Here is a 17875-nt window from a genome sequence, read left to right as displayed (position 1 = left end):
GTATACTTACCTCTTGAAATTATTTTTACTTGTTTCTGTTTTTAATAAATGCATATTTTTATTCATATACAGTATATAATATGAATATGCATATTAAGTGGTTGATTCGGTACTTCTAAAAAGTCAAGTCAAGTCAAAAAGGTTAAGAACCACTGCTCTAAAGACTTAAATCCACACTTGCCCCCCCACCCCATTCCCTGCCCCTCCTTCCATCCTGACGTCAAGGCAGATGGGCCTTCAACTCCAATCTTCACTTTTTCATTCTTCGCCTGTGTTTCACATTTAGACCCGGGGGGGGGGGGGCTCTGATTGTATTTGCTGCAGATGTCCACTTGGCAACTTGCTCCTGCCGCCTTTTGGGTGCATTTTGACGCCAAAGGATCAGTTGAGTGGATTCAGGAAAAGTGATGTAAAGGCGATGCGTTCCAATCACTTCTTCAGTGTAACACAACAATGTGGAAATGTTTCATAGCTCTGGTGTTGATGGATCAAATTCGCACCTCTCCCCCACACCCCCACCCTCTGTGCTCTTTGTACCTGAACTCTGTCTTCATCCATCAAGGAGCAGTCAGATTAGTTTATGTTCGTATGATTAACTCATGTTCAGACGAGTGCATGTTTAGAAAGGCAGCAGGTTTCAAATGTCAAAATAACAGACGCATTCAGGACAAGGAAATAAGTTTGGGAAGTTTTAATGTACTGTCGTCTGTGCTATCATCATCAAAGAATTTCCGTCAAGAAATTTTGTATTCTGTAAATTAATTACTCGGGTTTGGGATTAGTACAATGAGTGAAGGGGAACGGAGGACGGACGGTCGTAGTTGCCTGTCACTGGTGTCGGGCCGAAACCTCCTGTCTAAATTTGGTCAATTTCACATTTTTTTCACAAATCAATGCTGATTGACAAGAGTCAGTCCCCCCAGCCCCACCCCTGGATATTTATTTATTTAGTTATTATTCTGTTATCAATAGCCCTTTCTCACTCTTGTTTTTTGTCACCAATCAACACATTTTAGACATCTGCTTGACTAGTTTTTTCCCCCCACAAATATCTTGTTTGCTCTGCTTCCTAGTTAGAAACTGATGCTTTTGGTGAAACCAACCCAAGCTCTACTGCTGATTATTATAGAACCGACAAAGCTAGAAACAAACGTAATTATTATTATTTTTTTTGCGTTGAAACAACAAGAATCTACTCTTTCTGTTTGTAGCTTCAATGCTTATTATCACGGAACACAATAGTCAGCGTGGGTCTTGAACGATCAGTGAAAATGCTCCAGTCTAAAACCTCCTCATGCAATGGACTCGTCCATCTTACTGCGCATGTGTAGACTCGTTGAGATGCAGCGGGGGAGTGACACGAGTGGGGCTTTTCGGCACAAAGATGCACTAAAGCAGTCCAATGGTAAACTATAATAAATGTTGATTGATGTTCTTGTCAATTACAGCGAAAGCATTGCCATGATCCTCGTGTTATTTCATAGTCCTCAACAAGGACTTAATGGACTTCCACGAGGTTCAAAACTGATAAAAGGGGAATGTTCTCAAATTTACACTTTTTAGGGCCCGGCAACTGGATTTGCCCCCCCCGCCCCGAGGGTGATCTTGAAGACCCGCTTCAGTTCATGGGAAGAGAGCACACGCAGTCAATGGTTGTAATAAAACCCAAATCTGGGCTCAGCTTGCGCCCATCTGTCACACTGACAGCTACTGTTACCTCTCGTCTCAGCCGTGGCCTCCTGCAGGTGCTGCTGCTGAGGTCCACCGTCAGACAGACCCCCATTTTTTAATGTTTAGTGGTCATAAATCCAACTATCCACCCAACTTTAGTACCACCATTATTCTCAAGAGGCTCATATGGAGGAGCAATCGCTAGGAATGACAATTAGAGCTGCGCTGAAATAATATTCACAAAACGTCGGCGCCTGGACTTATGAAGTTAAATCGTTCCCTGGTCGTTTTTGTAAGTCATATCACTCAAATTCCCCCATTAAAAGGAAAAAAACGATAGCCCCCCATCTGTTCCAGGCACCACCCAAAAAAATGGCAATGCAAAAAATGATAAGAACAAGCACTATCGAGTATTGTACTGTATTCAACATTCAGTCGTAATCTTGATGGAATTTCAAAAATCTAACTGTTTGTGCGTGGTAAGAACTCGATGGGCATTGTGCTGCTCCTGGTGTGTGCCACAATGACACCTATAGACATACTACACGCAGATTTGGTGATGAAACACAAGAAATCCGTCACGACGAAACTGCAAGGACATACAGTATCCATGTTTTTCACTGAGGATAAAGAATATATGCCTGTAAGTAATTTTGTATGCTTTGTCCACTTGTTTTCACACCGATTTTGTTTAAATACAAGTAAAAGTTTAGAAACACCACAACATTGATACAAGTTTTGTCAGCGCATCTACAGTGTTAGCATTCGGCTAGCAGACTTTTGGAAGACCAAGTTAACGTGGCTTGGTTGAACACAAAAGGTCGACGTCTTTGTTTTAGTTTGTTTTACAGTAAACTTCAACTGAGAGTTAATTTGCATGGCCTCGTTTCCTAAAGAATTTCTTCGAAACCTGGCAAAATGCTGCTTGTTCTTAAAGTCCGTGCCACTGTCGCGAGCTAACTCAAGACAAACTAAATAATCTGTTCCGTGACAGCTTGTATCGCGAAAAGCTCGGGTCAAATATTACTCCATCCCAAAATGAAATCTATGTCCTTGATAAGTGTTGTATTGCTTAAGTTTCTCCTTCTCCTTTCGGATTCGTCCAGTTACAAGACAAATGTCTTACCTTTGAAGCGGCGCGTATGGTCTCTTTATGTTCACATCTATGACACGATCTCTTCCGAATGAGCGCCGTTCATAAGGACGCCATGATAATCCACTCGTGACAGTTCTTATGGCAAATATTACCGTCCTAAACGGTGTGGAAACGCCCACGAGTTGTCTTTCGAGTGGATTTCCTCGCAAGGAAAAGGAGAAGTTGCAGAGTGGCGGCAGGCGGAGTGCCGAACTCAAGCTATTGTTGACGAACTCCGTTGCTGTCACACACGGCTAAATATGGAGCCGTGTCATGAGCCTACTGAGGAATTATTTTCTGATTGTATGCAGCAGCCTATTCTGGAAATTTTCCATTACACTGCACTCTTGATTTTTGTTTGCGTATCCGAAACAAAGCTTGGGATCAATGTCTGGTCAAGCATCCTATTCATTTTTAATTAATCTGTTTGGGAAATTGTAATTATGTTTAAGGGGGGGGAGGTAGTCATCAGATTTCACATTTCACAACTTGATGGTAAAGGTTTTTGAGTCTTCTGGTTCAAGACTTTAACCCTTTGAAGGGCAGCAGTCACTAAAGTGGACAGTTTATCACCTGTTCCGTCTTCCGGAAGGAATCGTGAGTGACCTTGCAAGGTGGGAGTGGTCCTTAATAATTCCACTGGCTTTCCACAGGAGTACGCCAGTGTAAATATCTCTGTGAGGAGGAGGCTCGCCGTCGGTGTATCTTAAGGTGTTCCTCAGTGGGTGTTGGGGGGAGCTGGGCTTGCCGTCGTTTCCTAAGCAAGATCGTCTTTGACCTGCTTTCCCCACCTGATGGGAAATGTTGATGGCTAGGCCCTCGTCCGTGATCGTCTTTGTCTTGGTGTGAATTTGCCTCCCAAGCCATTAGCCTGCGAGTAGAACCACCTCCATGTAGGCTGTCTCATCATTATCCCTGATCAGTCCGACAAGGGTGGTGATGGTGTTGCAGTTGCGAATGAGACATTGATCATGTTTAAAGAGGGAAGCAGACGTGGGGTCTGAGGATGCATCCCTGTGGTATCCCTGTGTTTGGAATGAGAGTGAATGAGGATTATTGTTGAATTCCCATGCAAGGATGCGATTTGTTTTGAGTATCATATAGGAGAGACAAGCACAGTCGTGAATGTGAAATGCAGATGTTTTGTAAATCCTTTTCATGGTCTACTCGTCATCAATCTTAATTCATGGGATCACTGTTGAATGTCCAAGCATGTGAAGCGATACCTAACAAAATTAGAACCCCTACACTTTTGTGTACCCATTTTTCACGAGCTGAACTCTTTCTGGGTACACAAAAGGCCCGTTTCTCTCAAATGTTCTTCACCACTCTAAAACTGTGTTAATGACTTCTCTTTTGCCGAGATGATCCATCCATCATTTTAAATTGTGCAGTTTTACTGTATTTGGAGGCTCCGGGGAGGGATCAGACAACCAGTCAGTGTCTGTTGTGACCACGAATAAACGTCGACCATGATTTAATGTCTGAGCAAGAATCTTGGTGATTTGGGGCAAGATCATGTTGCACATATTGGAACATAGACTTTTAAATGTTTATTTCTGGAGAAACAACAAAAACTCCCTTGACACAATACTTGTTACCATTCTATATTGAGATTTTTTTTTCCTCAAAAAAGGAAACAAGAACTTTGTCTGCAGTCTCAGCAGATGGAAAAAGTTATGAGCGGACTGACAAATGAAAAGGATAAACAAAGATAAAGTGTCAGGCCGGGGCCACCAAGGCAGATGTCGTACAAGCTGGGCAAATGACTGAAACAATGTTGTGATTACATTCTTCCATGTGGTGTTTTTTGTTGGTGGCTCTCCTCTTTTTCTTTGTATGGTGGCCTGGAAGGTCATCACATATGCTTCTCATCAGACAGCAATGACTGGTCGTAAATCCTACGATCGGTTGACGTTCTCCGGCGATATTCTCAAGAGGCTCTTTGAACGGCGGAGCAATCAGTAGGAAGGAGAGATTAGGCCCACAATGAAATCACGTTTTATATTACCGGATACATGACGGAAACAAGATCTGAAGTACAAGTCGAGATATACTATGAGTTGAGTCAGAGTGCAATCATAAAATCACACTCCAGTATCATATTGGAAAACATTATTTTCAAAAAACGTTGACAAGAATATTACCACAAAAAACAAAAACAAAAAAATCGTGGGGAAGGGGCGCATTCACTATTATATAAATCAAACACATTTTTATTTCTGAGGATGTTTTATTCCAAAATATTTTTAATAGTAATATAATTTGTATGCCCTGTATAATTTTGCCAATGTGGGAATACTGTATACTTTTGAGATAAAACGATTCGATTTTGGAAGTTGGGTAAGAAAGTTTCCCAGATCGGAGGTGGACACCGCTTTGCGGTGCGACCCCGCATGTGTACCCCCCATGTACAGCACTGTTTGCATCTGGGAGACAGCTGCCACACTTTTGATGCAGAGGAGGGCGGTGGGGGATTAGGGGTCACTGGTGGGTCTCCTTTAACACACAGCTGATGGAGTGACGGCGAAGCGGACTGCTTCAAGGTCGTCCTGACATCACATTTCATAAGCTCGAGTGTCTGTTACCTTTGGCAGAACGCTCTTGCGTAATGAGACAAATGAAATGAAGCTCGTTTTGCTTGGGAGTTAAAAAGGCTTTACTGGACGAGTAAGCTTCAGGAGGGTATCCCGTGCTGGTGAAAACAAAGCGGCTGATTACACGCGTCGAAGATGAAATGCCACATGGAACACATTAGCAACCTTAGACGAGCTGTCACTAAATACTGGAGAAGCACTGGGACATGCAAAATGTGCTTGGTAGGAAAACAAACGCACATAAAAAATAAAAATCAAATAAAGTTAAAAAGTGATAACGGTGGATCATAATTAAATATACTTGTATCATGGTCGTGGGCGTGTCCTGATTCCAAGGCACTCAACATTTACAATACGCAAGATTACGGTATAAAGACACACACAGCTACACTTTGCGTGAGATCTTAGGTACCCAACCATCATAACTTACCCCCCCCACCCCAGCTCCAAACTCCCTGTATCAAATCAACATTAAAGTCCAAATTGCTAACGCTAAAGTGACGACCTGACCAATAAGTCATCTGTACCCTAGCCTCAAAGTAATGTACAAATCCTAAATCCCCTAGTTTTCAAAATCACGCCATCAATCCCCCCCCAGGTCACACACCATGTTGTATGGAATGTAATTTCAGGTTGCCGCAGTGCTTGTGACAGAGAAGTGCAATGTCAAGACCAGATGAACTTTGACGAAGCGTCTGAACTTTTTTTTGTTGTTTTTAGTACAGTTATATGATTCCATAGTTACGATTTTTCATCTGAGGGCAACCATAACCGACGTGGACCACCATGAATACAGCCCTTAGAACCAGAGCTGCGTCAACATCACTATGAGGTGCCTTTGAGACTTTCCGATTTTCAAAGAGTTGAAAATTTAACTCCATTTTCAATGTGATAAGAAGATGTCATAGCGTTTTCGTTCCCACACATTTTTATATACAGTATATACACATTTAAGTGCAAAGCGGACAATGATTGCCCTGGTGACAGCGTGGACATTTTTGGCTCATGTGAGCGTTCTTTGAGCACTTATTGGTCCCTTATTTTTGCAACGTGATTCACTTAGCAAGCCGACTGTGTACTGTAGAGAAAATATGTGACTTTCGATTCATATTTCCGTGGATATGTTAGGCTTACAGCCACCGCTTCCAAAAGGATAATCATAATTGAACCGAAAACGCCATAGGAATTCTTAAAGGGGCAGTTACCCCATTATGTCAGTGTTGACTTTGAGACCCATTCATTCAGAATTGAAATGATTTGTATGTGTGCAAATATTTTGTCACTTCTTCAAGTACCTCCTTTTTGTTCTTTTGCTACATTGAGACGATGACAGTTGATTCTGATGAGGACAACAAAGGCACTTTATAGTGATCTTGACTGAGAGACTCTAATCCGAACCATCTCTTCAGCAACAGGTGTCCAATAAACTATGTCTCAAAAAAAATCTAATAAAGTACATAGAGCACGTAACTAAAAACCACCCATGTGAGGAGCAATGACTGAATGGTCCCAACATCGGCCTGTTTAAATGGCAAAAAAAAAATTTCAGTGTTCCCTGTTTGCCAAGCAGAACGCCGTCTATGCCTTTTCCAGAGACTTGTAGTATTCTTTCAGCACAGCCCAGGCCTTCGGCGCCATGAAACCGTCTGGAGGGTTGTCGCCTTCGCGGGCCATCTTGCGCATGCGTGTGCCCGAGATGAAGTCATAGTCTTGATGGCTGCGGGGGAGAACATTAAAAGGTTTACTTTTGGCTTGGCTTCAATATTATAGGAGGAAACATATGCTTATAGGAAACAGGGATGCTTTTGGAAGACTGTTCTTAGAGTCAGAATTAAACAATACCAATGTCACCATGTATATCGAAAAATGATAATGTGAGGAAAAGCTGTGGCGAGTCACTTTTGAGCTTTAAAAAAATAATAAAATAAACAAAAACAAACAAAAACTGAGTGAACTGTTCCGACCTTCGAAGTTTTGTTCCCGTACGGAATGTTCTTGATAAACTCCATGTCACATATTGTGCTTCACGGGCAAACAGAAACAAGACATAGTCCATACCAACGTTCACCCTCCCCGTTCAGATTTTTTTTTCTTCCTTTGCCATTTCACTTGCGGCTAAGGAGGAGGAAAAAGAACGGGGGGAAATAATGCCCGGTCAAGCCGCTTGGTGCCACGCTACTCACTTTTTGGCCTCGTAGAAGTCCATGGCTCGCTTTACTTTATTGTATGCGGCGACCTTGAAGGGGACTATCTCCAAGGTAATGAGACCTGGGGCCATGGTGAGGACTTTGGCTCCGTGGGTGGGCTCGTACAGGTCCTTCCCCGTGTCGGGGTGGGGCATGCCGGCGGGGTCGCGGCCCACGATGTAGAAGTTGGCGCCGGCTACCATTCGAGCACGGCAGTGCCACTGCACCTGTCACGGGAGGAAAACATGCTGATTGGCAAATCTGGACCCAAAAAAGCGGGCTGCAACCATTTTAACGTTTCAATTAAACTTTCACGAAACAGAGTCGGGGGAAGTGTGTGTGTGTGTGTGTGTGTGTGTGGGGGGGGGGTTGGAGCTTGGAAATTTCGCGCTGCCCATCAGCCCAGTCTCGCTGGTTTCACCTGGGAGTTGATTAGCCCATAGAGTTTGTCCAAGTATCAGCAACCAAAACCAAAATGGTTACTTGAAACTGGACTCTGATCTTTTTTTGGTGGGGCCTGGGTTGATGGCTTGCAGATTTCAGATATGGGTTAAATGACAATAAATCTGTTGAGTTGTGTTGACAAGTCGGCCTAATTCTGTGCAAATGGGTGAAACTGGTGTCAGGGAAAATTATTTCCAGTTTTCCGGGGCGGTGCTTCTCTAAGAACCTACAGTGGTTGGGAAACACGAGGGAAGAGGCATTCACCTCGGTGGGCCCGGCGTACATCATAGGTGAGGGGAAGATGGCGACGATGGTGGAGTCGGGGTTCAGGATGCCCTCCTCCAGCACGGCGGCGTGCTGCCTCATCCGCCACGGCAGCGGCACGTCGTCATCCTTGGTCCAGCCGCCCAGCGGGTGCAGCAGGAGCACGGGCCGGCGGTAACCGCGCTCTGTTAGACGCTTGTGGGTGTCCTGCATCAGGAGAGCGTGGCCGTTGTGAACCGGGTTGCGCAGCTGGAAGGCAAACACGGCATCTGCGGAGGGAGGAAACGTGGAATGGAATTAGCGTCTTCACTGATTTTTTTAAGGGTTTCTTATCCTCTAGTGCGCTACCTCCAAAGAGGAATGCTGGGATGAGTTTGGTGGGGAGGAAGCACTTTCAATTGCTGTCGGTTTAATGATCCAGAGATGAGAGACTTTCCTGAAAGTTCTAACGATGTCTATATATCTAGATATATAGACGACAAAAAATCTCCGTTAAAGTCCTTTTCCTCAAGCCATGGCCACTTGAACGTGTTCCTAACACTCGCATCGATTGCACGTATGTATGTCGGCTTGCCTGTCTACCCGTTTGAACATTGCGCTGGCCGATCACGCATGAATTACTTTACACTAAACGCTATTCAAATACTCGACATTCAATGATTAATCTGCCTTTTGTGTGCACACGCACACCCTTTGTGGCTTCCGTTCTCCTCGAAATTTCAAAATCTCCGAGATATGGCGAGGCCATGAGAATGTGAAGGCAAGGGGTGTTCCTATTCCTAGTGTTAGATACGCTCGTATAACATCATAACAACAAACTCAAACGCGTGTTTGTTCAATGTTGTCAACTAATATCCGGATTAATTTTGGGCATTTTTTCCTCAATTTTCAAGAGGAATTTTCATGAAAATTTGTAAACACGGAATTCTGGGAAAATCCGCAGGACTTTCATCACTGATGATCTTGGCCCCTGCAAAAAAGAGAAAAAAATACCTGCATTCATTTCTTTAAACTTCTGTTTGAGCTCGGTGGGTGTCAATCGATACTGGTCCAGTCCGTCGTTCCAGTAGATTCGGTCAAGGACCTGCAGGTCGCCACCGACGAGCCAGTCGCCGCTTTCCATCACCATCTGAAACAGGAGTCGGAGCGGCGATCAACGCTGAACGCAAACACAGTCCAGACACGAGACGTCCGCGGGCCGTTTAAAATAAATAAATAAATAAAGCGTGGAGGAGAGCTGGAGTGGCGCCAGGCCAAGGTCTAATAAAGTCCAGACTTATCAGATCTGAAACAGCGGGGACACTCGCAAAATAGATCCAAAGTAGAGCCTGTTCAAAAGATTTTCTTCACTCAAAGAGGTCAGCAAGCATACAGGCTGTTTTAGCAATCTTTAAATAAAAAAAAAAATACCGGTTTGATGGCTGTCTTTCGACTTGGTGAAACATCGTGTGGCTCGCTGCCCAAGGTTATTTTTGTGCGCTCCGTTCCAAGTAACTGTCATCAATTCGATGTTATTGTCACGAAACGGCGGTGGAAGTGAGACAGCGGCTGTCATGTTAGTCAGAAGACCTTGTATACTGCGCTCGTGTGTTTTCCCATCTTCCAACAGAAATAGGGGAACTATTACGGTTGTATCATTGTGAATACGCTCATATAGAAAGCGTTACCTTGACAACACGCATTAAGACGGCCGGACGTGACCGGTTTTGCAGCTGGTGAATAAGGGCGCAGCGTTGGCAGATCGTGTTGCTACGATTCCGAATTGCAGGTGAACAGCTTCATACAAAAAAATTCTACTATATTCTTCTAAAAAAAATAGCGCCGTTACGTTACATGCGCCTTTCCGAGCTCCGTCTGCTATTTGTGGAAGAAGGGGGGAAAAAAAGTTTTATTTATCTTATCTACCTGAGCCTCGCAGCAACAGACTGGAACAATTTACAATACATTCAGTGAGAGTGAGTCGGCATCCAGAAATAACACCTGCCAAAGCCCACTGGACCAAAAGCGGGAGATCAGGAGATTAGCCCGGGCGTCCGGACAAATTGGGGAGGAGGAGCGCCTGACCCCGACAGCTTCCCTGCTTTTCAGTCTTTCCATCAGCCAAGTGAAACAGACGCCACATCAGATCTGTGTTCTATCAGCGCTGATTCCGAGGCAACGAAGCGTGCTTGTGCGGAAGCTCATCACTTTGGATTTAGGACGGTTCTGGGTCTAAACATTTGTCTTTTAATGGCACGCCTGCTCGTGGAAGTGCGCACTTTCGTCCAACCTTGAGAGCTGCCCTGTTGGGGTCGGTCAGAAAGTGAGCGGCACCACCTGTGTTGCCCACACAAACATTGCTCGTTTTTTTTTTTTTTTTTTTAAAGAAACTGATGTTTTTTAATGAACTGTGGGCCTTTGCCCGCACGGAAAATGAGCTTGAGAGGGTGGAAAAGTGAGCTTTTGGAAAACTGTCGTCAGGATGAAAACAAAGTGTTTGAGTCCAGACTGGGGGAAAGAGCATTCGTGGGATGAGCGCAGACTCATTTAATGTCAAAGTATTTTTTGTCAACAGATTTATTGTCGGATTTGACGTGTGTGGCAACTGATGTAAAAATCAGAAATCGGTGATCGAAAATTACTCAAAACGTGGGATGAGCGCAGACTCATTTAATGTCAAAGTATTTTTTGTCAACAGATTTATTGTCGGATTTGACGTGTGTGGCAACTGATGTAAAAATCAGAAATCGGTGATCGAAAATTACTCAAAACTCGGGCTCAACTGATCAGGATTTCTTTTTTATTTTCAGGCCAATTCTGGTGCTCGTCAGAATAAAACCTCAATAACAGATTAATGGGGAGACAAATTTAAAAAAACAAAAAAACGTAAGTATTGAAGAAAATTACTTTTTGGTCCCTGAATGCCGACAACAATAAAGAACTGAATCACAGGCTCAACTTTTGACTGTCTGACAATACTTCATCCCTTAGTATTTGACTTTAAACATAAAACAAATTATAAAATTAAAAAAAATCACTCATTTTTGGTGGTGTTCAAAGTTTGAATCTTTGACATCCAGTATGTGGTATATTATATGGAGGGGCTGGGGGTGTCTCTGGCAAGTAATCAAGTCGGGCCCTACTCAAAACATAGCTGGTATAATTAATGAAGGTTTTATCATGCAAGTACGGGACACAATTAAGGGGGGGGGGGGTCGAAATCCCATCCCAGGTTGTGCCCCGCGCCTATCTGAAGCACCCTGGCCATCATCATTCCAAGTCTGCGTTTGGCTACTGACCTTAATGTAAGGATGGCTCTTGCATGCGGTGCCCCACTGGCGGGCGCAGCGCTCCTCCTTCCGGTGCTCGTAGAACTCGGGGTTGCGAAGGATAGCCACTCGCCTGCCTTCGTACACCAGCGCCATCGCCGTCACGCCGTCCAGGCGCTCTTTATCCTCCGACGCCACCGGCAACACCACTGGCACTGAAAGGTTGATCACACCGCCTGGAGCACAGAGTGAAAATTTTCATCAGCAGTTATTTCAAGTTGGGTCGGGTATTTGGATAATGCCGAGTGCGTCCAAGTGCGTTTGATGACCATTTTGAGAATTTGCCATGAAAAACGTGAGTGCTCTCGCACATCATGTTCTATTCCAAATTGTTGGGTTAACATAGCAAAAACATACCTGCTATTACCCACATACATAGGAACCACGCCGCCGAATGAAAATGTTCACACAAAAAAAACGTATAAATTGGCCTTGTTAGATGATGCTCATATGATTCAAGAACTTGAATTGTGAACGCATGCTGATAAGTTATATCATACGGACCCCCGGCGCGCTGTCGTCTCGTCCCAATGTGCCGGCCGAGCAGCTGCTTCCCATTAAAACTCACACGAGCCAGCAAGACAGACACAAATAGGACTTTTGTTGTTTATCTTAGCAGACCGTTCAGTTAGCAACGGGCCGCCGGCTTTGATTGACATCGAAAATAGGAATTCCTCGTGCTCACCGGCTGCAGTTTACTGGCACGCCGAATGACATGTCAATCTGGGACATGTCGACACCTCATTTACATACTCGAGTTATCATTTCTGCTTTTTTACTTGAGGATATTCATGCTTGGACAGCCGTTGTCATCAGCACCTGCCAAATTCTGACAATGATACAAAAGCGATGCTATTTTTTCCCCCCTTTGATTTTAAAAATGTTTTATGCGTGGGCATGTAACAAAAACATTTGGCAGAACAGCTCAAGCCTGAGGAATTGGAAAAGGGTCACATGGGAAATCTTGGAACGTTTGTGAAGCATAAGTTGCAGTTAATCGCACTCAAAACTCCTTTCATTGCCAAAACAAAGAGAATTTTTTGTTGCTCTTTTTGAATCTGAACGAAGCTGTCAATAGTCAGGATGCCTTGTTAAATTAAATGCATTACTTCTGGTATTTTGCAGATGTCCAAGTGGAAAGAATTCCCAAGGTAAGCTTTCCCCCATCTAGTGGCCTTTCTGGTGTACTGCAACTACACTGTAAAAACGAATTGCATTGGTGCCAAGCAAACAACCGAATAAATATCGTCTGTCTCTTTTACTGAAAACGGGTGGGTGTTCTTCTACCGGTAGATTGCTTCTCGTCACTTTTTTTTAAATGATGAAAATGCATGTATTAATTTGCTTAATTCTTTTTCCACTAAGCCAATATGAATCAGAATACAGTGTTTCAACTACATAGTGATGGCACATAGAACATATTGAAAAATAGAGGTTTGTCTTGAGTTTCCCCTACAATGCTGCGTCTCCTTAAAAAAATAATAATATATATATTTTTCAAATACCATCCAGCAGACAGTCAAAGTGGAGACACTGAAGATACTCCCGCTCCCTCATGAAGCCGTTGAGTGGTGTGGCCCAGCCTTCGGCCAGCACCTGCACCCACTGCATGTCCACCTGACGGTCACACGTGCAATCAACATCTGTAAGTCTACTTTACAGACAGTTGAATGTCATAGAAAATCAATGTTTATGGATTTAGAATGGATAACAAAATGCTGAAACTGTCACTTTCCCTTCTAAAATTAACAGTGTCCCGACATAGTGGTTGTAGTTTGCCGGGCAGGAAAACCACACCAAACTATACTGACAGGTGTCGCTGTCTTTTTTTGTTCAAACAAAAGAAGGGCCGTGTTATATCTGTAAGGGCACAATATATGAGACAGCTCTTGTACCGATTCAACAAATTGCATAAGTGGTCATAATATGGTGGTTAGCCTCAATACAATTGCTTGTGCCTCTCTCAGGGATGGCAATGGCTAGTGATGAAAAAAGCGCAAAGGGGCGTGGCCTGGACACAGCGACCAATCACAACAAAGTAAGACATCATACACGTCCAATCGCAGGACTGTTTACAATCTGAAGATGGAAAGACTGATCGGGAGAGCTCGTGAAAACTCGACGATAAGGTACCTGACCGCCTCCCCCTAAAATTTTCTCAACGGATTTAGACGATTCAGAAAAATGATCAATTCAAGAAATAAAACAGCGGATTTCCGCGTATCCGCGGAAGATTGCCATCCCTGCTCTCTGAAAAAGGAGAAACCTTTCCAATCTGAAGAGAAGGCAACGTCTCCGCATCGGCTTTGGCCAGGTCCAGTTTGTTCTCTGGAACGTACAACTCTTTCACCTCATAGGAAGCGTCCACCGGTACAATGTCCTGCGATGATGACAGAAACGCAAACCAATTGAGAATTTGTACGGTCCCGGCGGACGGGTTGCAGGGAAATTGTTGGCTCGGCATTCACCCTCTCCTGAAGCAGGTCAACCAGCTGCTGGATGCACTCGTTCACGTTGCAGGAGTCGGTTTTCAGCACCAGTTCAGGCGCCTCAGGTTTCTCGTACTCTGAGTCGATCCCGGTGAAGCCTGCGAAGCGGCGTGAAAAATGTCCGGTTTCTATGCTTCACGAGTGCATTATGACTTCATTGTCAGAACATTCCGAGTAGGAATCCCACAGCTGGACTTGTCAAAAGCCCTCTACCTGTGATTTCGCCCGCTCTGGCTCTCTTGTAGAGGCCCTTGACATCTCTCTGCTCGCACACGTCCAGCGGGGCGTCCACAAACACCTCAAAGAAAGGCAGCCCCGCCGCTTCGTGGATCTTCCTGGCGTTGAGACGATCCTGCAAACAGCTCGGTCATGAGAAACAATTGGGCCGAACTATTTTTTGATCACTGATGATGGCACAAAAGAGAGCAAGCGCTCTACAGCTTTTTTTTTCTTAAAAGAGAAATTCAAACACTTCTTTTGAATCAAATAAAAACTTTACATTGCTCAAGTGAAATTCAACTTCAAAAAGGTGTAAATTTGGAGTAGACGGGGCTCTGAGCTAAAGCAGGCAGCATGGTGGTCGGCGGGTTAGCACGGCCACCTTAGAGTGCAGAGGTCGTGGGTTCGAATCCAGCCCAGGCCTTCCTGTGCGGAGGTTGCATGCCAGTCCCGTGCCCGTGTGGGTTTTCTCCGGGTACGCCGGTTTCCTCCCACGTTCCAAAAACACGCATGGTAGCTTGACTGAACGCTCTAAATTGTCTCTCGGTGTGACAGTGAGCGCAACTGGTTGTTTGCGTGTGTGTGATCTGTGATCGGCTGGCAACCGGATCAGCGTGTAGCCCTCCAGCTGCCCGAGGACAGCTGAGGTAGGGTGTGGCTACGAAAGCGCTGTAAAAATGTAGATGGATTGCATTTCTGTTTTTCCATTCCAACCCAATGCGAATCGATAAGACACTTCACATGGAATCCCCACGAAAAGCAGTCTTATCATTCATTCATTCATTCATTCATCTTCCGTACCGCTTGATCCTCACTAGGGTCGCGGGGGGTGCTGGAGCCCATCCCAGCCGTCTCCGGGCAGTAGGCGGGGGACATCCTGAATCGGTTGCCAGCCAATCGCAGGGCACACAGAAACAAACAACCATTCGCACTCACACTCACACCTAGGGACAATTTAGAGTGTTCAATCAGCCTGCCACGCATGTTTTTGGAATGTGGGAGGAAACCGGAGCACCCGGAGAAAACCCATGCAGGCCCGGGGAGAACATGCAAACTCCACACAGGGAGGCCGGAGCTGGAATCGAACCCGGTACCTCTGCACTGTGAAGCCGACGTGCTAACCACTGGACTACCGGGCCGCCCCAGTTTTATCAGAACCGCTCAATTTCTTTCCATTTCCATGACCCACCCTGCTGTAGGGGGAGATGAAGCTGGCCAGGCAGACCAAGCCGGCGTCTGCAAAGAGCCGCGCCACCTCCGCAATGCGCCGGATGTTCTCCTCGCGGTCCTCGGGGCTGAAGCCCAGGTTTTTGTTCAGACCCTGGCGGATGTTGTCGCCGTCAAGCGTGTAGCATGGGATGCCGTGGCAGACGAGATACTCCTCCAGGGCCATGCTCACCGTGGTCTTCCCAGCGCCGGACAGACCTTGGCCGCAAAAAGAAGAACGATCAAATCAATCACAAATTGGTGCAGATGTAACCAGACCCAGCCAAGTCTGACAACTTACCAGTGAGCCATACGGTGCATCCTCTGAAGCCACCTCTGGTGCCCACCACCTGCCCACGCTTGTTCCTGCTGACGTGGTGCGCTTGGTAAGTGACATTTGTGGCACGCTGCGCCCCCTGTATTGATTCAGGAATTAAAATTGATTGGTGGTTGAATTTGCCCTTAGGAATTGGGTCGATTGTGGCCACGAGTTGTTCATTAATTGCTCCTTGATTAACATCTCATCAACTATTTTTTCTCATTGTAAACTTTGTCAAGATCCAGTAACCTGTCGCAATGATGTTGGATTTGATCAAGTTTTGTTTTCGTTTTGCGTTGAACAAACGAGAGTGGCTGCCCTTGCAGCAGCTCCTATATTTTGTTGTTCTACGTCCTCCTTTCATAACTTTGCTGCTGTGAATTGGGAATGTCTCCATTGCGAGACTAATAAAGGTTTTCTTATCTTATACACCGTGCAGATTAAATAGTATTTAAATAAAATAAACGAAATAGAACAAAAAAATTCTCGACGATTCAAACGGGGCGTACAGAAATGTATTTGAATTAATTCCTTGATGATACACTGTAGCCGGAATCGAACTCTGATTCCCCGTTACCCGTGGTCACCAGTCATGTCCGGGCTGTCCAGGCATTAACTTAGTTGCGAACACAAACCATTCAAAACAAGCTAACTGTACCGTCCACATAAACGGGAAACTACTCATTATTGCTAACGGGCTAAACGTAACGTAGTTGTCTGATTTCTCGACGGGGTCAGGCGAATGACCCTTGGCCAGGTGATCGCGGCTCGAGACACTCACCCAATTCTGCGGCGCGTTGGTCAGCTTCTGCTTCTTGTACGAGTTTCCGTATGTCTCCATCATATCAGCCCGCCGATCCGCTTACTTTGTTCCACCGTTTTCGTTCGCTTTTAAGATCTGAGGATCCGTTGTCCGCGTCAACCTGTGATGCGTGCCCAACCCGATGCCGTTAGGTGTCACTCGAGCACTGAGGAAAGCCTCGGCAAATTGAAAAAGGGAGCGACCGACAGAAACCGGTAGACGAGCGAGGGAGCCCGAGCCACGTCGCCTGGCGGAGCTGTGATGTACTTCCTTTCTTCTTCTTCTTCTTCTTCTTCTTCTATCTACTGGCGGTTGCCGAATAACTTTTAGTGCATTACCGCCATCTTCTGAAATACTGCAGATTGTGCGTCTGGACAATACGACTGTACTGTATGCCAGAGCCTCCCATTTTACCCTCCTCTCTCCGAACAACAAGAACAGAAATTTTAAACTCACCTCAGAGCAACCGATGAGCCTTACTTGATAACATTGTTACTATTCAAAATCTACATTTCTTCAATCTACATCCAGTGTTCAATTGATGTAATTTGGTCATCACCCCATTTCTCCACATTTCGTTATTTTCAACATACCATGTGTGCAGTCGGATGTGAAATTGACACTCGACAAAAACCAAAGAAATTCGAAATGCCGGTTAATAAATAACCGAGTCAGCTTGTTAACTGAGTCATGATGTCAAGTGACGTGTATTCATAAACTGCTAACATGAGCGAAAAATAACTACCTTGTCGGCAAATACACACATTGTGGCAACAGTCTAAAGCACTTAATGTGGAAAAAAAGCTTAACGGCGCTTTCAGAGACTGATGTGGGTACAGGCAGAGATGTACACTTTAAGTGGTCGTGGTTTTCTAACCAACGTTAAATCTTGGGCTGACACGAGGCGTTTTAGACCTTCCCTAAAATGTTGCTCTTTGTTTGTATATTGTCTTGTTGTAGTTAATTCACATCAAAATCCAACCTGGGAGTATAAGCATTATGCTTTTCTAACAGCATCTTAGGTATTTATTTATATGAAGTGAAATTCGAAAGAAGGGCCCATAAATGATCGGGCAGCACACTAGAGGCCGCCCTCGATCCGAACACAATGCACAGCACACCAAAAGCCGAATCGCACACCTCTGTTCGTCAGAGTCCAACGTCACCGCTTTGGCTTTATGACGCCCGTCTTGTGTGACGTCGACGCCGAGTGAGTCGACGCGATTGACATTCGA

The 17875-nt window shown here is 45.0% G+C and overlaps 1 protein-coding gene across 1 annotated transcript; it reads right to left on the bottom strand.

The window, feature by feature from the left end:
- Positions 1–5441: 5441 nt before the first annotated feature.
- On the bottom strand, positions 5442–16933 carry papss1 (3'-phosphoadenosine 5'-phosphosulfate synthase 1). Its single transcript, XM_052084482.1, has 12 exons — positions 16620–16933; positions 15821–15935; positions 15503–15738; positions 14308–14446; positions 14074–14192; positions 13872–13985; positions 13111–13222; positions 11576–11781; positions 9291–9426; positions 8298–8566; positions 7587–7816; positions 5442–7120 (listed from the first exon to the last, which is right to left on the bottom strand). The coding sequence occupies exons 1-12, from the start codon at positions 16680–16682 to the stop codon at positions 6982–6984; spliced, it is 1878 nt and encodes a 625-aa protein (XP_051940442.1). The 5' UTR covers positions 16683–16933; the 3' UTR covers positions 5442–6981.
- Positions 16934–17875: the final 942 nt, after the last annotated feature.

The sequence above is a fragment of the Hippocampus zosterae genome, chromosome 13, assembly GCF_025434085.1.
Source record: "Hippocampus zosterae strain Florida chromosome 13, ASM2543408v3, whole genome shotgun sequence".
NCBI lineage: Eukaryota > Metazoa > Chordata > Actinopteri > Syngnathiformes > Syngnathidae > Hippocampus > Hippocampus zosterae.
This window is presented reverse-complemented; position numbering and strand designations above follow the sequence as displayed.

Excerpts from the sequence above, each read along its gene's own strand:
- papss1 (XM_052084482.1), bottom strand. The coding sequence starts at position 16,682 with ATGATGGAGACATACGGAAACTCGTACAAGAAGCAGAAGCTGACCAAC. Across the intron at positions 13,986-14,073 it reads TTGACCTGCTTCAGGAGAGG|GACATTGTACCGGTGGACGC; the intron begins GTGAATGCCGAG and ends TCATCATCGCAG. Across the intron at positions 9,427-11,575 it reads AGAGCCATCCTTACATTAAG|ATGGTGATGGAAAGCGGCGA; the intron begins GTCAGTAGCCAA and ends CTCCTGTTTCAG.